This window comes from Capsicum annuum, chromosome 1 (assembly GCF_002878395.1).
Source record: "Capsicum annuum cultivar UCD-10X-F1 chromosome 1, UCD10Xv1.1, whole genome shotgun sequence".
In the NCBI taxonomy this organism is placed as follows: domain Eukaryota; kingdom Viridiplantae; phylum Streptophyta; class Magnoliopsida; order Solanales; family Solanaceae; genus Capsicum; species Capsicum annuum.
The window spans coordinates 9,295,923-9,315,367 of NC_061111.1; the positions used below are offsets into that span (position 1 = coordinate 9,295,923).

The window sequence follows — 19,445 nt, forward strand, 5'->3', positions numbered from 1 at the left end:
ACCAAGGCAAAAGAAGCACGTTTTGGTGTGCTGTTTAGACCAAGTGGCAGTGTGGTAGATAAGGTAAGTTTCATATAATGTACTTTACATTTAACTGATTTTAATTAGTGCATGAATAACTTTTTTTTTACAATCTGGAAATACTGATAGAGTATTGCATAGTCCAACACTTATTAGTTCAGTTCCAACCAATATTAACTTGGTTTTCAAACCAAATGGACTAAGGTGGAAAGGTGGAGCTGCAGTAACTCAAAGACAGCTACAACAACAGAGTAACAAAAGATCAAAGGCAAAATTATCTACAACCACTCAAGCCACATCAAACACTCAAGCCACCAAGAATCAGTCCACAACAAGAACTCAAGGAACACAATAGTGTAATTCTCTTTCTGTATTGATCCCAAGTGTTGTTAAGATAATTTTTTAAGACATGGTTCATTTCTCATTTAAGATGTTGTTAAGACAAGCATTTTCATGTCAACTCTTGTTAAGACATTATATATTGCACATTTCTATGTTAGCAATGGTGTTTGTCATTGAATTTTAATTTAATTTCATTGTACATACCAACTACATAGATCAAGCCATCTTAAATAATACAACAGATAGAAACCAGATGACAACAATAATGATAACAGTGATATCAATACTAATTCTTGGTCTTTCACTTCCGTGTCTTCCATATCTTTCCGGTCCTTGTTGTCTTCGTTGCCTTCGATGTCTACCTTTATATTGTTCATTTTCATTGGCCCATCGAAAGAATCCACAACCAGTACCAACCTGATATTTTTGATAGCCCCAAAACATTATTCCAGGATTGGTTGGTGTTCTTGACATCTTAAGTTCCGCGTAAAGTCCACAGTAACAATTTCGAACTGTCATGGTATTGCAAAAAATTACATAAAAAATGAAATTTCCAATATTACAAGCATAGCAGGAAAAAAAAATTAAAGCACAAGAACTTGAAGAGAGAAAAATGTAGAAGAAAGGATGAAAATAAAGTTGTTGAAACAAATAAGGAAGGAGTATTTAGGTAGCATTTATAGTGCACTTTTTGACCGTTGGGGCCCTTTATTAATTGGCTGACGCGCGGCTGGAGTGTAAAACACACGCTCCTATGTGGTCCCAGCCACATAGGATGCCACATCAGAAATTGTGTTTAAAAAGTTGTTTTTTAATGGATTCAGGGGTTCAGATGACAAACATGTAAGTAGAAGTGTCCAACTTACAAAACTGATATAGTACAGGGGTCCAGAAGAGCATTTTGCCAAGGAATAATATATGCATCAAATCGCATACTTCCTCAGCCCTCCGTCCCATTTTACTCGTCCCAATTTGACATTGCACAGTGATTAAGAAAAAATAATTAATAACATGGCTACTTTACTCTAGTATCTCTATTAAATGATATTTATATTTTAATTTGGAGATAAAATAATTAATACTAAGGGTAAAAAGAAAAAAAAATTATCTTGTTTTGATTAATGAAAAATGACAAATAAAATGAAAAATAAAATTAGAAAATTTGGGACGAGTAAAATGGGACGAATAGAGTATAAGAATGTAGAATGATTGAATTGGTACCATGCAAACCAATTAGTTGATGGTTTCTTCACGGAAACCAACTTTTAGTTTAACTAACTAATAAATTTCTATTATATAGAAGAGGTGGTTTCGACCACCTCTCATGCAGTTACCAAAAAACTTCTTCACTCTCACTTAATTACATATCATGCCCCAATATATAATAATTTTATTGTTTCATCATAATGATTTAAATTTTTAATATATTCTATTAATTTATATTAATTAATTATAACTACATATTGGAAGTAAAAAAAATTATTTATTTATTTAATTGGCTATCATGTTCAAAACTAATTTGTTACCACGAATCACAATAATTAATAACTTAAAATATTTAAAAGACATATATAAATTTTATTGACTCTCGTTATTTTAGCAATGCCACATAAATTGAGATAAAAGAAAAAGTACTGCAAATCATAATAATTAACAATTTAAAATATTTAAAAGATATATAAAAAATTTAGTTGATTCTCAAAATTGTATCGAAGCCACATAAATTGGGACACAAATAGTAAATATATTATTTGATAATTACGTAAAAATTATTATAAATCACAATAATTAACAAGTTAAAATACTTTTTTTAAAAATAGATGAAAGTTCTATTCAACTCTCAAAATTTTATCGGTGCACCATAAATCATGACAAAATAAAAAATTATCTTAATTAATTGCAACTAAATATTTAAAGTAAATCAATTTTATTATTTTAATTGACTTTTATATAGAAAATTAATCTTTTCATTTATTTATTTATTTTAGTAAATTTAAATTTTAAAATTATTTTTTTTCTTATATAGAAATACTAATATTTAAACTTAACTTTAAATTTTTAAAGTATAAAATTAATAAATTTAATTTAGTAAAATAATTTTTTAATAAATATTTTCTTAGAATTTGTGTTGGGCCAATATGTATCAAGTTAAAAAATATATATATAGTGAAATTTCATTATTGTGAAAGATAAATATAATGCACTATCTAATAATGTTTAATAATATCATATTTTTCATATGCAAATATAGCATCCCGTATTTAATCAATATACTATTTCGGTGAATTATCGACGATTACTACTGGATATGATAAAATTATATTAATTTTTATAATAACAACATAATCAATTGCTCTTAATTAATTATTATGAATCATCTAGATATTAAGAAAATAAATAATATTTAATGAAAAATAAAATAGACATAAAATGCGAAATTAACTCTTAATATTTTAAATTAAATTTTCGTCTTTCGAACAATGATTTTACTATATCACTCCTTATTATAAGTCATTTATGTATTAGAAAAATAAGAATAACAAAATGATATGTCAACATAAAATATTTGATTGACTATCAAAATTATATTAGTGCTACATAAATTGGGACGGGACAGAAGAAGATATAAAACAACATATATTATTTTAAAATGAAATAAAAAGTACTGTAAATAACAATAATTATCAAAAAAAAAATTGACTGATTTCTGCTGCTTTAATCGTGATTTTAATGTATCACCCACAATTAATTATTATAAGTCACTTATGTATTGAAGAATTAAAAATATTGAATACACGATTTTAATATATATACATATATATATATATATATATATATATATATTATTATATATATATATACTATGAATAAAAATTTTCATGATATTTTCTTTAAAAAATAAAAATTACTACATATATTCAAAGGACAAAAGAGTAAAAACATCCAAGAGATAAATGTAGAAAATCAAGAAGCCCTAAATGGATTATTAACATTTATAACATTCAACACATTTCTAAATGTTTCCAAATTCTTCTTGAATCAACACATACACATAATAAAAATAATAAATAATAATAATTACATTTTACTATATCACCCCTAATTAATTATTATAATTATTTAAGCATTGTGCCACATAAGTTGAAATAGAAAAAAATATTATAAATCACAATGATAAAAAGTTTAAATTATTTTAAAAAATATAATTGGCTATCGTCAACACAGAACTTTGTACAAGGAGAGTAGCCTATATTATTCAAAAATTACATAAAAAGTATTATTATAAATTACAATAGTTAACAACTTAAAATATCTAAAAACAACTTAATGTATTATATATTTCAAAAAAATTACATGAAAAATACTAGAAATCACAATAATTAACAACTTAAAAAATTTAATAGATATAAAATATTTGGTCGACTCTTAAAATTATATTAGTGTCACTAAAATTGAAATAGAAGAAATGTATTATAAATCACAATAATTAAAAACTTAAATTATTTTTAAAATATAATTAACTATCAATGCCACAAAAATTTGGACAAGAAAAGTAACGTATATTAATTTGAAAATTACATAAAAAATCTTATAAATTACAATAGTTAACAACTTAAATTATCTAAATACATATTAAAATAACATATGTTGAACTCATGCTAGATTTCGCATGAATCCTAGAAAACATATGCAATCCTTTTATTTAAATATATCAAGATTAAAAAGATAAATAAATATTTTAATGTTGAACCCGTGCTGACAGGGGTCATGCTCCTCTAGTGCTAGTACAAGTTAAAGGCAAGAAGGGAATAAGCTTTGGACTAAGGCTTTTTGACAAACCATGGAATTAAAGTTTTAATAAATACCGCTCGCAGAAACAATGCTAAACAATGGCCTGGTTTTAACTAATTCAGTGGGCATTATCTTATAATGCTAGTACAAAAGAAACCCCTACTACTACTAATACTTTTCATGGTTGAATTTTATGAAATGTTCATGTTAATAAACCGTGTTTATAAAGGATATTAAGTAGCCGTTTGAGCATAAAAATTATTTTATTCTTTTGGAAAATTATTTTAATTTAGTGAAAAAAGTGAAAACAAGATGCGTTTGGCCATGAAAATTCCAAATACAATTTCGGAATTGTATTTGAAAAAGTGAAAACAAGTTTTTAATTTTTTCACTCATACTTCTTTTACAAAATTTCAAAAACAACTTTAATTTATATTCATGGTCAAACACAACTCCAACTTCAACTCCAAAAAATTATGATTTTCATAGTCAAACAGGGCCTAAATAAGTAATCGTACTTCCAGTGTACTCTAGCTAGCTCATTTAATTTGATTTTATTCACACTTTTTTTTTTTTAAAATCACTTTGTTATAAGCACTGCTTCAGGTTTGACCATCATGCAGCTTATATTCTTCTGGTATTTCAGCATATATAGTGAGGTCAAATGGGTCTCATGATATAAAAATTGTTTAATGAGTCTTTTTCGACTTATGTTTAAACTTTAATACTACGTGTAATGGGTCTCAAAATGACATGGGATACCAAGTTTCTTTTTATGGGTCAGAGAAATATTGGAAAATTCCAATCGTTTGTAGTGCGTTATCATGGAGTAATACGTAAAAGAGATGACTTATCTCACAAGAAATTCAATTTATTCCAGAAACCTTAAATTCCATTTGACGTGTTTTTTTTATTTATCACATTTTAATTTGATGTATTTATTTAAAAAATAATTATTAATATGAATATATTACCATAATATCTTTATTAGCTGACATTTACTATTATATTTTAAAATTAATTTTAAAAATAAATAAATAATATAAAAAATAAAATAAGATGCATAGATCTATAGCTAACCCGGAAACCACCCTAGTTTTTGAAGCATTAAACATGGAGCAAAAGTAATGGCCACAATGCGTTATCAAATGCACCGTGTCAAATTAAATTCCCACCGTCGTCATCATATTTCATGTAAGTTTTATTTTCTTTCCTCAAATTTCATCGTTTCTTTATTTTGATTTGATACAAAATTATTTAATAAAATAAAAAATATTTTTAAATTATGACATCATGTCTTATAGTTTTTTGTTTTCAAACATGTTATATAAAAATTAAAATTAAAAAATTACAATAAAAATATTTTTTTAAAATATACTAATAAAAAAGTAAGTCAAAGAAACTAAAACGAATAAAAAGTATGTTTTGAATTTTATTTTTTTTAAAAGAAATATATGTTAAAGAAGATCTTTTGTGAGAAGTTTCTATCAATTGAATTATATAGTTTGTAGTAGCTCCTTAGATTGTACTTAGCTCCTTGACAAAGATTATAAGTAGTAATATATGAGTAATTCTTTCTTCATTTTTATTTATAGATTAATTTTGATTTGATATAAATTTTATAAAAATCTCAAAATATTTAAACAATTCTAAATTAAATATTAAAATGTATTTAAATTTTTAAATTTTAAACATATTTTATAAAAAGGAAATTTGGAAAAAGTTATTAAAAAAGAAATGATCTTATTTGGAACGAGTTAAATAGGAAAATAGCCAAATAAATTGAAACTTTTTTTCCAAGGTTTCTTGGAAGATTAACCGTTGAAAAATCCCACATACTTTACCAACTTCCCATTACTTTGTTCCCTCGGTCTAAATCTCTCTCTATATAACTGCAAAAATTCTTCTTCGTTCACCATTAAACTCCAATTACAACGTTAATTTCTCTGCTTAAACACACAACTAATCTTTTCTTAACACACAATTAGTAAACGAACGATGCAAAAGAGCACTTCATCTTCATCACTTGGTCCGGGTGGTTTAGACCTGAGCCAAGCATTCTTCAAGTCAATTTCCCATACTGCCCCTCCTTCACCGACTAAACGCCACACAAAAATCTCGGTCATCGGCGTTGGTAATGTCGGCATGGCAATAGCTCAAACCATCCTCACACAGGACCTCGTCGACGAGCTTGCACTCGTCGACGCTAAGTCCGACAAACTCCGTGGAGAAATGCTGGATCTTCAGCACGCGGCAGCGTTTCTGCCACGTACGAAAATCCATGCGTCGGTGGACTATTCGGTTACATCCGGGTCGGATCTTTGTATTGTTACTGCAGGTGCTGTTGGATCTTTCTGTTTAAGTTAAAATTATTAATAGTAAATCTTTTGATGAAAAGGTGCTGAATGGTGGATCTTTCAATGGGTGTGTCTTTTCATTGAATATTTGTTTTTTCACTATAAAAATTGAATGGCCTGCACTAGCATTGATTAAGTTTATTATATATAATATTTTATAGATTAACAGTTTACAAAACTCTCTTATTTCCAAGGCATCTTTATAGAAAACTTTTTCAAAATAGTGCAGGTCAAGTTTATATTATAGTGTATAATATTTTGTAAATCAACTCACTCTTATTTCCAAGGCATCTTTACAAGAAAACTTTTTCAGAGTATTTTCTTTCCCAAAAGATCTAGTTCTGATTTTTTTTACTTTCCATAAGGATTTCTTCCGCTAAAACTATTTGTGTATAATCCCCTAACAAACTCGCAGAAGAAAGGAAAATGCATTTTGCACATGTTTGAAGCCTCAATTATGTGTTCATTGTTGGTATTGTCAAGTATTCGTCTTTGTGTTCTTCTTCCTAAATATATTTTTCCAACAGGTGCACGACAGAATCCGGGTGAGAGTAGGTTGAATTTGTTACAGAGGAATGTTGCTTTGTTTACGAGTATTGTTCCGTCGCTTGTGAAGTATTCACCGGAGACAACATTGTTGGTTGTTTCGAATCCGGTAGATATTTTGACGTATGTTGCTTGGAAGTTGTCGGGTTTTCCGGCGAATCGGGTTATCGGGTCGGGTACGAATTTGGATTCTTCCAGGTTTCGGTTTCTGATTGCTGATCATCTTGATGTTAATGCCCAGGATGTCCAGGTTAGTGTTTAATTTTCTATTTTGATACTTGGACGCCTAACAATACTTAGTTCAACCATGTGATACTTGTATATGCTAGGCATACATTGTTGGAGAGCATGGTGACAGCTCAGTGGCACTATGGTCAGGCATTAGTGTAGGAGGTGTGCCAGTCCTTAGCTTCCTGGAAAGGCAACAAATTGCCTTAGAGAAAAAGACACTGGAAAAAATCCACCAGGAAGTTGTGCGCAGTGCATATGAAGTGATTAGTCTGAAAGGCTACACATCATGGGCAATTGGCTATTCTGTTGCTAACTTGGCTCGAACCATACTTCGCGATCAACGAAGGATTCATCCTGTTTCGGTTCTTGCTAAGGGGTTCTATGGCATTGATGGCGGCGACGTGTTCTTGAGCTTGCCTGCACAGCTTGGAAGAAGTGGAGTTTTGGGCGTGACGAACGTGCATCTTACCGATGAAGAAATTGAACGGCTTAGGAACTCTGCTAAGACTATTTTGGAAGTGCAGAATCAGTTGGGAATTTGAAATGGAATTACTATGCTGTTTTTTTTACCGCACGGTTTGTTGAATTTTGTTTGCTTAACTTTGTGTTATAGCAGTTGGTCATATGATATATTGGCTGCCTGCTAGTGCTCTGTGGTGCTAACTTTGAAATAAATTGTAACAGACCTTTGATGCCTGTTTTAATAGAAATCTGATTTTATCATACTTCTATATGCTTGAGATTAGATCTAAGACCCGTTATAATGTATAGCAGCTTTGCAACTTGTCTTTGAACTTGTTATGATTCAAAAAGTTATTTTTGGATGTTCTTAGCAGAGGGCATTTTGCTCTGGCTAAGGTGAAGGGAATTAAGATTATGCATCCGATGGGAGTTCACCATTTGTAAATTTCAATATCACATCATTTCATAGGTAGATTCAAGATTTGAAAGATTATGAATTGCGGCAAATGAGTTCGTAAAAATATTATAATAATAATTGAGTCGCATTCAAACATTTATAAATATTTTAAGAATTTTTAACAAATATGCAGATCTAGACAAAAGTTACCGACCTTGGGCGGTTCTGTAATCGGAAAAGGCTCAAAAATACCTTGAACTATCCAAAAGAGCTTAAAAATATCCTTTGTATCCCTTCCTCTAACAAAATTCAAAAAAGGATCAAAAATACTCCTCCTGTTAAATATTTGGCTCAAAAATACCCCTCCCTAAACGAAATTAAATTATTTTGATTATTTCGTTAATTTATATAAAATTCATCATTTAATTTATATTTCTTTAATTTCTTTAAGTGAAAACTTATATTTTGTTAATTTCGTTAATTTATATTTCGTTAATTTCGTTAAAGATTAAAAAGATGTAAAGTGAAAAATACCTTTTTAGAATAAATGTATGTTTATTTTTCAAATCAAATTCAACCAATTTATATTATAATTCAAATACTATTTTCATTATCTTATTTTTAAAATTAAAAAAAATACGTTTATGTAAAAAAATTAAATATTAGGGTTAAAAAGTTAAAGTTAGGATTTAATTCAATCGAAATAATTTAATTTCAATAAGGGGAGGGGTATTTTTGAGCCAAATATTTAACAGAGGGGTATTTAACGAAATTAAATTATTTTGATTATTTCGTTAATTTATATAAAGTTCATCATTTAATTTATATTTCGTTAATTTCTTTAAAGATTAAAAATATGTAAAGTGAAAATACCTTTTTAGAATAAATGTATGTTTATTTTCCAAATCAAATTCAACCAATTTATATTATAATTCAAATATTTTTTTAATTATCTTATTTTAAAATTTTAAAAATACTTTTATGTAAAAAAATTAAAGTATTAGGATTAAAAAGTTAAAGTTAGGGTTTAATTCAATCGAAATAATTTAATTTCGTTAAGGGGATGGTATTTTTTAGCCAAATATTTAACAGATGGATATTTAACGAAATTAAATTGTTTCAATTATTTCGTTAATTTATATAAAGTTCATCATTTACTTTTTATTTCGTTAATTTCTTTAAGTGAAAATTTATATTTCATTGAAAATTTATATTTCATTAATTTCGTTAATTTATATTTCGTTAATTTCTTTAAAGATTAAAAAGATGTAATGTGAAGATACCTTTTTAGAATAAATGTATGTTTATTTTTCAAATCAAATTCAACCAATTTATATTGTAATTCAAATACTTTTTTTTATTATCTTATTTTTAAAATTACAAAAATACTTTTATGTAAAAAAATTAAAGTATTAGGGTTAAAAAGTTAAAGTTAGAGTTTAATTCAATCGAAATAATTTAATTTCGTTAAAGGGAGGGGTATTTTTGGGTCAAATATTTAACAGAGAGATATTTTTGACCCATTTCAGATAGTTCAGGGGTATTTTTGACCCTTTTCTGAATTCCGTTAGAGGGAGAGCTATTTTTGAGCCAAATATTTAACGAGGGGGTATTTTTCAGCCAAAAATTTAACGAAGGGTATTTTTAAGCTATTTCAGATAGTTCAAGAATATTTTTGAACCTTTTCTGTTCTGTAATTAACCCTCTTGATCCACCCCTACACATTATATCATCTCATCTTGTTGAATCCCGAAGATGTTTTGTCATATCCGCGAGCATTAAGCAGAGTGTCTTTTTAAAATAATCTCTCCACTTTCAAGATATGGTAAGATCTACCTACATTCTATGAAATCAATAATCCAATAAAAAGTTTATACAATCATTAAAAATCATTAATTCAATAATATAATAAAATAAATTAATAATATTTTAATTGATTAGATTTCTTGATAGATTCGATTTTTTTATGCCCCTAATTCATGCCCTCTGATATTATGCAATTGACGTGATAGTGGTCCAAGCCAAACCTTCCATCACCTCCTCAGGGACCTAGACTCTGGTAAATGGCTTAGTTTTTAAAAAAATATAAAAATTCATCAATAATAAAGCACCAGGAGCTAGAATTTCGATTTTAGGAATCTAATATAGAATATAATGATAATATAGTATTAGTAACTAGGAAAATTGGTCGCGCTTCGCACGGTGATAAAAATTTAATTATTTTCTTCAATCAATTTTATATTTTCTTTTAATTTATTTATGTTGTGATCGTCCTAACACTTCATGATATTATTAAGTGATTACTTGTTGTTCTGCTTGCATCAACATCTTCGTGTATAATAACGGCTAAAAGATTTACACCCTCAATGTCCAACATTCATTCATTTTTTGCTTTAAATCCTTCATTATCATCAAACTTATGCACCTTACTGTTCTTTATGAACACCTTGTTAATATCTGGAATACCTCGGAGATCCATCTCCGTAAGCATATTACTTTCGATCTTCTTAAGGAATACATCAATCCACAACAAATTCATCCAATTCACCTTTTGGAGCTTCATCATTCATAATACGAATTTGAAGGATCAGTTTTTCTGCATTATCATCATCAAAGATACAGGTTAAGTCATCATCGAATTAAAGATTGATCTTTTCAGCAATGTCAGCCATATTAAGTTTCTTATCTACCATCATTTCACGATTTAACTCAATGCGAAGCAACCACGGGGAGATTTTGTTCAGGTCAATCTCTTCATCTGGCATTTTATAGTATGACTTGACGAATTCAACATCTTCCTTAATAAGGGTGCTCATCTAGATCATATCACACTTTTGTGGCTTGAGTAACACTCAACAAAGTGGTATATTCCAAGGCACACTGGACAGTTTTGGCTCTCTCTTTTGTTTTGCCTACCTCAGGTTTCAAGTACACAGAAAGAGAAGGTGTTTTGATCTTCTTCGCAACAATGATAATCTCCCCCAACCTTGGCACACCAAGCTTAACATTCTTGGCACTCACACCAGCATAATGAAATGTATTAAGAGTCACTTGTGTGGCAGGCTAACCAATAGACTGTGCAACAACACAACCAATCATCTCTTCTGGTTTCACAAGGGACTGTAAGAAGCGAGACTCTATCTCACCAACTACTCATTCAAAAGCCTCTCGGCTAAGCCTATACTCCTTCAGAACCTTTTTGCTCGCTAAGGCACTACGGAGTAAGATATTGAAGAAAAGAGTGACATTCTTTTGAGACACCATGCTGAGGTAGTCATTACGAGGAACAAACTTGATAGTCTCTTATAATTTATCAACAACTTCTACAATCTTCATAGGATACATATCGAAGGGCCTCTAAAAATCTATCTTAAGTATCTTTTGGGCATTCAAGACAAGCCTCTGAATGTTAACAGGAAGTGGCCAAGAATCGTCACCTGCTACAATAATCTCTGTCCCAAGCTGGTGTCTATCAACTTCAAGCTTCTGAACCTCTGCATCAAACACACTGCAAATCTCCCAAATACTTTTTAGATCTTTGACAGTTTCGGGCAATATGTAACTTGGGTTCCAGTTAGGATCGTCTATCTCATATACATACAGGGCATCAAATGTTGATCTCTTTGCTTTCAGAGAATCCAACTTCTGTGTCTCAATCCAAACAGAATCTATCCCATCTTCCCCATACAGAAACTGGATGACATTACCCAGTGAATTCCTAATAGTACCATCATACTTGACCATGATATCCTCCATGGACTTCACTAACAGCCTCTGGATGTACTCGGTCTCAGAAATTTTCATAGCAGTATCAATCAGACCTTATCTACCACCCATAGTGATATGGAAATAATTACGGATATGGACTTATGGGAGTGCATTTTGGATCTGAGACTTGGTGTGTGCAATTGAAGTGCAAAAGGGAACCTAAGTTCACTAAAAATCAGCCAACATATTACACTTAATGGGCACCTAAGTCTCTAAGGAGCCTTTTGGTCTTTTTGTATTTTATTTGTAACCTAGTATAAATAGAACATTGTAGGGATTTTAGACTTAGTTTATTGATGATGTTGTAAGTATTAAGACATTGGAAAACACAAGTCCTCTTTTCTCTTTGGAGGCAAAACCGAAACTATGATACAACATGTAACACCCCGTACTTAATTACGTGCATTAGCCATTGTTATATGTGTTGGAGTATATGTATTGATCCTAAGTTAGGTATATATGAGTTTAAGTATGAGTATTGATTATTTTGAGATGGTTTCAAGTGTATAGTTTGATTATATGTGTATAGGAATTGACCTTATTTATACCAGAATTTGCCCGTCGATGGTTCCATACGAAGGTTATTGAATAAGCTTTCCAACGATATAAAGATTTCCAAAAACGGATAAGTTTCGGATATAATCGAGCACGTTCGAAACTACAAAACGGTGGCCGAGATGTTGTGAACGGTAAATGTGCAGGAAAATTTCCTACATACAAACTACTGAGGCCTGCCAGTTTTTTGGATCAACTTTGAACGATCATAACTCCCTCAATATAATGAACTGGGAGAGATACCACACATTAGAAGAAAGATCTTTGAGTCTTCTTTCCAATGCAATTGGTTTCATCCAAATCCAACATCTGAGTAAGGAGTTATACTCGTTTTACTTCAGCCTCTCAAAATAGATTTTTAGGGTCAAGTTCAAACGATCATAACTCCTTGTACAGGACGAACTGGGTGTCCTACTTTATATGAAATGAAAGTCCTTTGAATTATCTTTCCAACGATACCAATTTAACCCAAATCCGATGTCGGAGCAAAGAGTTATGGCCGATTTACTTTAGCCTATCAAAACAGTCCACCATGGACAGATTCGGATTTACTTAAATTTTTAAGGGCAATATGGTCATTTTCCATCACCTCATGGACGAAAATTGGTCATTATATACATATAATTAGTCTCATATCCATCAATTATCATCAAATTATTAAAAATAAAAAACCCTAGCCTAATTTCAACTCCAAATATCTTGTGATTCAACCGTAGAAAATCCAAATTGATTCCGTAGTTGTGTTCACCATCTCAAGGGCTTCGAGAAGCACCCCTTATTTGTGCCAACAAGACTTCAAAATCAAAAGGGCCATTTTATGGTAAGGATGTAAATTATGTTGGTGTTATTTATATGTATATGTATATATATATATATATGCATGTGAGCATAAGAAGTATGTTATTTGATTGTTGTTGAAAGATGATTGGGAAATGATGTTGGATTATGTTAAATAGTGAAGGAATTTGGTGTGATGATGTGGTATTGATGATGTGGTATTGAAATGATGATTATATATATATATACACATAAACCTATTGTTCAAGTTGATTTTTGGAATGTTTTGCAAATATTGGTAGTATGGAATTATGGAAGAGAATTGTGGTGTTGGGTTGCTAATACTAGATGCCAAACATTTCATTGTAGATAAGTGATTTGTAAAGGCGGGAAGTTGTGTTGAATTGGTATCCGAATCTACAACGAGGTATGTAAAGCATACTCTAACAATGTTCTTTGGCATGAAAACACCAATGTTCCATCAAGTAAGATTCCGAGGTTATCCAAAAACATGTATTGTTCTCCGTTACCAACGAAGTTGTTTCCATTCTATAAAGTGTCAAAATGTTTCATTGATATACCAAAAGGCTCCTATTTCATTGTTGTGATATTGATGATTCTGAAACACATTGTTGATGTACCAATGAGTCTTTATTACATCGTTATTGTATAGAAGGTCTATTACTTGGTTCCTATTGATGTATCATTGTTTCAAAGTATCAAAAATGTGGTGGCGACCGAAATAACAATCTCAAAGATTAATTGAACTAAGTGATGGAAGTTCTCTCTTATCGGGTGGTATCCCAGGGGCATAAGCCTAGCATGGGTCGATCCCTATTTATGTGTTTATGGGTGGTATCCCAGGGGCATAAGCCTAGCATGGGTCGATCCCAGTTGATATGTACTGGAGGTAGCCTAATGGTCACAGTACAGTACAGTAATGATTACAAAGACGATAAGAACGAATGTAAAGTGATTGAATAAATACAATGTACAGGTTGTCACAAGTTCTAGTAAGTGTGGTCCACTCCTATTACGACTTATTCACTTGAATCTGAATTCTATTGAGCTCCTATATCATATGTGATTATTTACAGCTTTACATACTCAGTACATATTTCGTACTGACGTCCCTCACGGGGGACCTGCATTTCATGCTGCAGGCACAGGTACCTCAGCTCATACACCGCACAAGTAGGAGCCAGGTCATACAGCTATTGTTGGTGAGCTCCAGTTTGCTTCGGAGATTTCCGAGTCGGTTCCTTATGTTTTGTTATTGTACATGAGTCATGTGTGGGCGGGGGTTTGTCCCGACCCTAGTTATGTCATGTATATCCTAGAGGCTTTGTAGACATAAGGAAGGGTAAAGTCATGGAAGTTTATATAGTGATGTTATATCTGTATATGTGGTGGCCTCGACGGCCAAGTATTATATATATATATATATATATATTTGCGCGTGTTGTGCTGATACAGGTAATTAGATCCTTCTATATGCAACGAAGTGCTGTCCAATTTTTGGTGACATGTAAGTGAAAGTACAGGTATTTGAATGGGTTCTCCCGGGCCTTCTCGGCTTCGGGTGCCAGTCCGGCCCGATGGGATTTTGGGGCGTGACACAACAATAGGGTGGATTCTCTTTTGTTGTTGTTTGCTTGGAAACATTGATGCTTGGGAGGTGGATTCTGATCTTGTGTCTTTGTAAGAGATATGTTTATTGTTGTGTGTAGTGTTAAGGGTCCAAGATTGTCCATTCTTGGATTCTTAAGATTATACCTTCATGTGGTCTATCTATCTGTCCTTTGACCTTCTTGTAATCTTGTTTATTGTTTATGTTGTAATCTTGTGTTCTTATTGTTATTGTTAAATTCGAATCTTGTGTCTTCTTTTTATCTTGTGTTAATCTTGTTCTTGTTCCTGTTCTTGTTGCTGTTTTGGTGTTAAATACACATTGTATCTTGTATTCTTCTTGTTGATAGCAAATCCGAGAGTGGTCTCCATCTTGGTCCTTGGATCCTTAAGTTTGTGGACTGATTTGGAGTGTGTTTTGTGCCTTCCGTTGTCATTCTTGAATCACATAGCATGGAATAAAAACTCTTGTGGGGTGAGTCCCCGGAGATATGAGTTCTCCACAAAACCACGATTTTCTGGACCATAATCATCCTTGGTAAAATGAGGAAGAGTACGGTCTATAAACCCAAAAGGAATACGTTTCCCCTCAACATTCTATTGTCCCACACAAACAGTCATCTAAGATATGTTGATAAAACTTCCCTTGGACCCAGCTGTAATCATAGCTATAAGATTATTGCTCTCTGATAAACTCTTCTCTGCACTGCTTCCAGCATCATCACGAGCTTTATTCAACACCTAAGATTACCAAAAAAAAATTATTACAACGTTATCATACAAAATCAAGGAAAAAAATGAATGGCCATATACAAAAAGTACCTGGTTCACTCTTTTCTCGAATGATTCCATCAATGTTCGCCCTGGTTCGGCTTCTAACTGCTTTTCTTGAGCAACTTTAATAAGTTCTTTGACTTTTCTTTTTTCATTAGAGATAGTTTCATCAATTTTCTCCATAATTGAAGCATCAACAATTGTATCTCCTATTCCATTGCTAAATGCTTACTGAAGAAGCCAATAATGAAGAAACCAGTAAGAATGTGTTAAGCCAGGATAAGCGATGAATAAATTGTTTTTCTTTCTTCTGTCTTCTTCAATTAATACACTCTATTTTATGAAATTTTACTTGCTACGTATAGTTAAAGTTATATCTTATACTATTTAAATGCTAACATTCAATGATGAAAACTACTAATCGACTTATGGAGAAAATAAATTATTCACAGGATAAAGAAATATGATCTATCATCATGTTTACATTTAGGATGTTAATTATCACCTCATCATTTTGTATCTCTTATTCACCATCGCAATTTGTCTGCATCTATTACACATATAAAAAATATTTAACCTATATGATTGATTAAACTAACAAATTTAATTAAATAAAAGAACAAATGAAGAAGTAACATGCTAGAATATCATTCATCTATATTGAATTGAATGCATATACTTACAATTTTCAGTGAAGAACCTTAATAACATATGTTAGAATACTGGAGATGTGTTCTTCTGCTTTTGTTTTGGATCTCATTCTCAAAGAAACTACTTGTAAGACAATATGAGATTATGGATCCATTTTAATATGTAGATGCTTCAACAAAAAAATATTAAAGGTTGGAGTAGTTAATATTTTCCGCAGTTAATATTTTGTACATCTCATTACCAAAACCTGCTTCTAATGCTTTGCCCAACATAAATCCATGTCTACAGAACTCCTCCGGTGGAAGCGCTCGAACTCTCGCAGCACCTGAAAATCGCCATTAGCGATTCCTTAATTATCCAAAACATATAACAATTTTTTATCAACTTGATTCGAGATTCAAACTTCTAAATTCTGTTCATGATTTCAAGCACAAAAGCTTTAATTTTTTAAAATAGAATTATATATCACATTCAAAAACTACTTAATAGCACTATAAGTAACAACTTAAAATATGTAAAAAGCATACAAAGAAATTTCGGGGAAAGAGCAACCTGTTTGACTCTCGAAATTCTAACGGGATCAAATAAATTGGTACAGAGCTAGTAGATGACAATAAAAATGACATGAAATGTAGTAGTTTAGCAGTAGTACTACCATTAGTAGCTTCAAAGCCGCGATTAAAAACTTGTCTCATTTCCTCCACAGTTGTGCATGTTTAGAGTGGTTGAGCATTGTGAAGATTTATATCGGCTGATTTATCATCATCATCATTTTCTACTTTTTCAGAGGTGGTTACTGGTAGATGAATAGACGGATCGACGAACCTAAAACTAACGAACAACAGACTAATGACAGTGACAGCTACAGTGTCGATGAGTGTCTGGTGGAGAGAGAATGGCCTCCGATGAGATCCTACGTGAAACCTCATTTCCTTTTTCACCCTCTTAATATTTCTCTCCCCTGGCTAGCTTTTTAACTTTTCACTGTGAACCTAGGATCCAATCTTTCATTTTCCTATATCTGTAATGTTTTAATTAATATGAAAGAAAAAAGTAAAATGCTAATGCTGGCCTCTTAGACATGCCACATTAGCATGGTCTTATTTCTCTTTTATATATAGGTAAAATGACCTTTTGGATCCCTGTATTATGTCAATTTTGTAAGTTGAATACTTTTACTTACATGTTTATCATCTGGACCCCTGAACCCACTAAAAAACAACATTTTAAACCCTTTTTAGTAAGTGTAACACACTCTCCCCCACGTCAGCTGCCACGCCCGCCACGTCATTTACCACGTCATTTGTTACAAATGTTACAAATTGTTTTTACCAATTGTTACAAATGTTAATAATTCATTTGGTGTTTCTTGATTTCTCTACATTTATCTATTGTGTGTTTTTACTCTTTTGCCCTTTGAGTATATGTAGTAATTTTTATTTTTTTAAAAAAAATATCATGAAAATTTTTATTATTAATTTTTGAATACATAAGTGACTTATAATAATTAATTGCGGGTGATACATTAAAATCACGATTGAAGCAGCATAAATCAATCAATTTTTTATTTTTTTTTGTTAATTATTGTTATTTACAATACTTTTTATTTCATTTTCAAATAATATATGTTGTTTTATATCTTCTTCTATTCCGTCCCAATTTATGTGACACTAATATAATTTTGATAGTCAATCAAATATTTTATGTTGACATATCATTTTGTTATTCTTATTTTTCTAATACATAAATGACTTATAATAAGGAGTGAATAGTAAAATCATCGTTCGAAAGACGAAAATTTAATTTAAAACATTAAGAGTTAATTTCGCATTTTATGTCTATTTTATTTTTCATTAAATGTTATTTATTTTCTTAATACCTAGATGACTCATAATAACTAATTAAGAGCGATTGATTATGTTATTACTATAAAAATTAATATAATTTTATCATATCTAATAATAATCATCGATAATTTACCGAAATAGTATATTAATTAAATACGGGATGCTATATTTGCATATGCAAAATATGATATTATTAAACATTATTGGATAGTACATTATATTTATCTTTCACAATAATAAAATTTTACTATATATTTTTCTTTATTTCTTTTTAGCTTGATACATATTGACCCAACACAAATTCTAAAAAAACATTCCTTAGAAATTTATTTTATTAAATTAAATTTATTAATTTTTTACTTTAAAAATTTAAAGTTAAGTTTAAATATTAATATTTCTATATAAGAAACACATAAGTTTAAAAGTTAAATTTACTAAAATAAATAAATAAATAAAAATATTAATTTTGTATATAAAAGTCAATTAAAATAATAAAATTTATTTACTTTAAATATTTAGCTGCAATTAATTAAGATAATTTTTTATTTTGTCATGATTTATGGTGCACCAATAAAATTTTGAGAGTTGAATAGAACTTTTATCGATTTTTAAAAAAATATTTTAACTTGTTAATTATTGTGATTTATAATAATTTTTACGTAATTATCAAATAATATATTTACTCCTTGTGTCCCAATTTATGTGATTTCGATACAATTTTGAGAATCAACTAAATTTTTTATATATCTTTTAAATATTTTAAGTTGTTAATTATTATGATTTGCAGTACTTTTTCTTTTATCTCAATTTATGTGGCATTGCTAAAATAATGAGAGTCAATAGAATTTTTATATGTTTTTTAAATATTTTAAATTATTAATTATTGTGATTTGTGGAAATAAATTAGTTTTGAACATAATAGTCAATTAAATAAATAATTTTTTTTACTTCTAATATATAGTTATAGTTAATTAATAAAATATATTAAATATTTAAATTATTGTAATAAAATAATAAAATTATTATATATTGAGGTATGATATATAATTAAATAGAAGTGAAGATTTTTTGATAACTACATGAGAGGTGGTAGAAACTCTCTTCTGTATAATTGAAAATGAAAAAATAGAGGGAATAGTAAAGAACAGTGCACCGTCCTTTCAATCAAATGGTGGGCCGGGGTAAGGTAAATAAAGACGTACTAATAAGATGATAAAATCAAACCCAACCCATCAAATTCATTTAAATTTGAATTGACGGTTAATTCGTTCATTTATTAATTTAACTCATTTTATT

At 30.0% G+C, this 19,445-nt stretch overlaps 1 protein-coding gene and 1 pseudogene across 1 annotated transcript; one reads left to right on the forward strand and one right to left on the reverse strand.

The window, feature by feature from the left end:
• Nucleotides 1-5,959: 5,959 nt before the first annotated feature.
• Nucleotides 5,960-8,014, forward strand: LOC107867486 (L-lactate dehydrogenase B). Its single transcript, XM_016713744.2, has 3 exons — nt 5,960-6,493; nt 7,040-7,308; nt 7,388-8,014. The coding sequence occupies exons 1-3, from the start codon at nt 6,154-6,156 to the stop codon at nt 7,829-7,831; spliced, it is 1,053 nt and encodes a 350-aa protein (XP_016569230.1). The 5' UTR covers nt 5,960-6,153; the 3' UTR covers nt 7,832-8,014.
• A 2,335-nt stretch (nt 8,015-10,349) lies between these two features.
• Nucleotides 10,350-17,231, reverse strand: LOC107862216 (annotated as a pseudogene).
• Between the last annotated feature and the right edge of the window lie 2,214 nt (nt 17,232-19,445).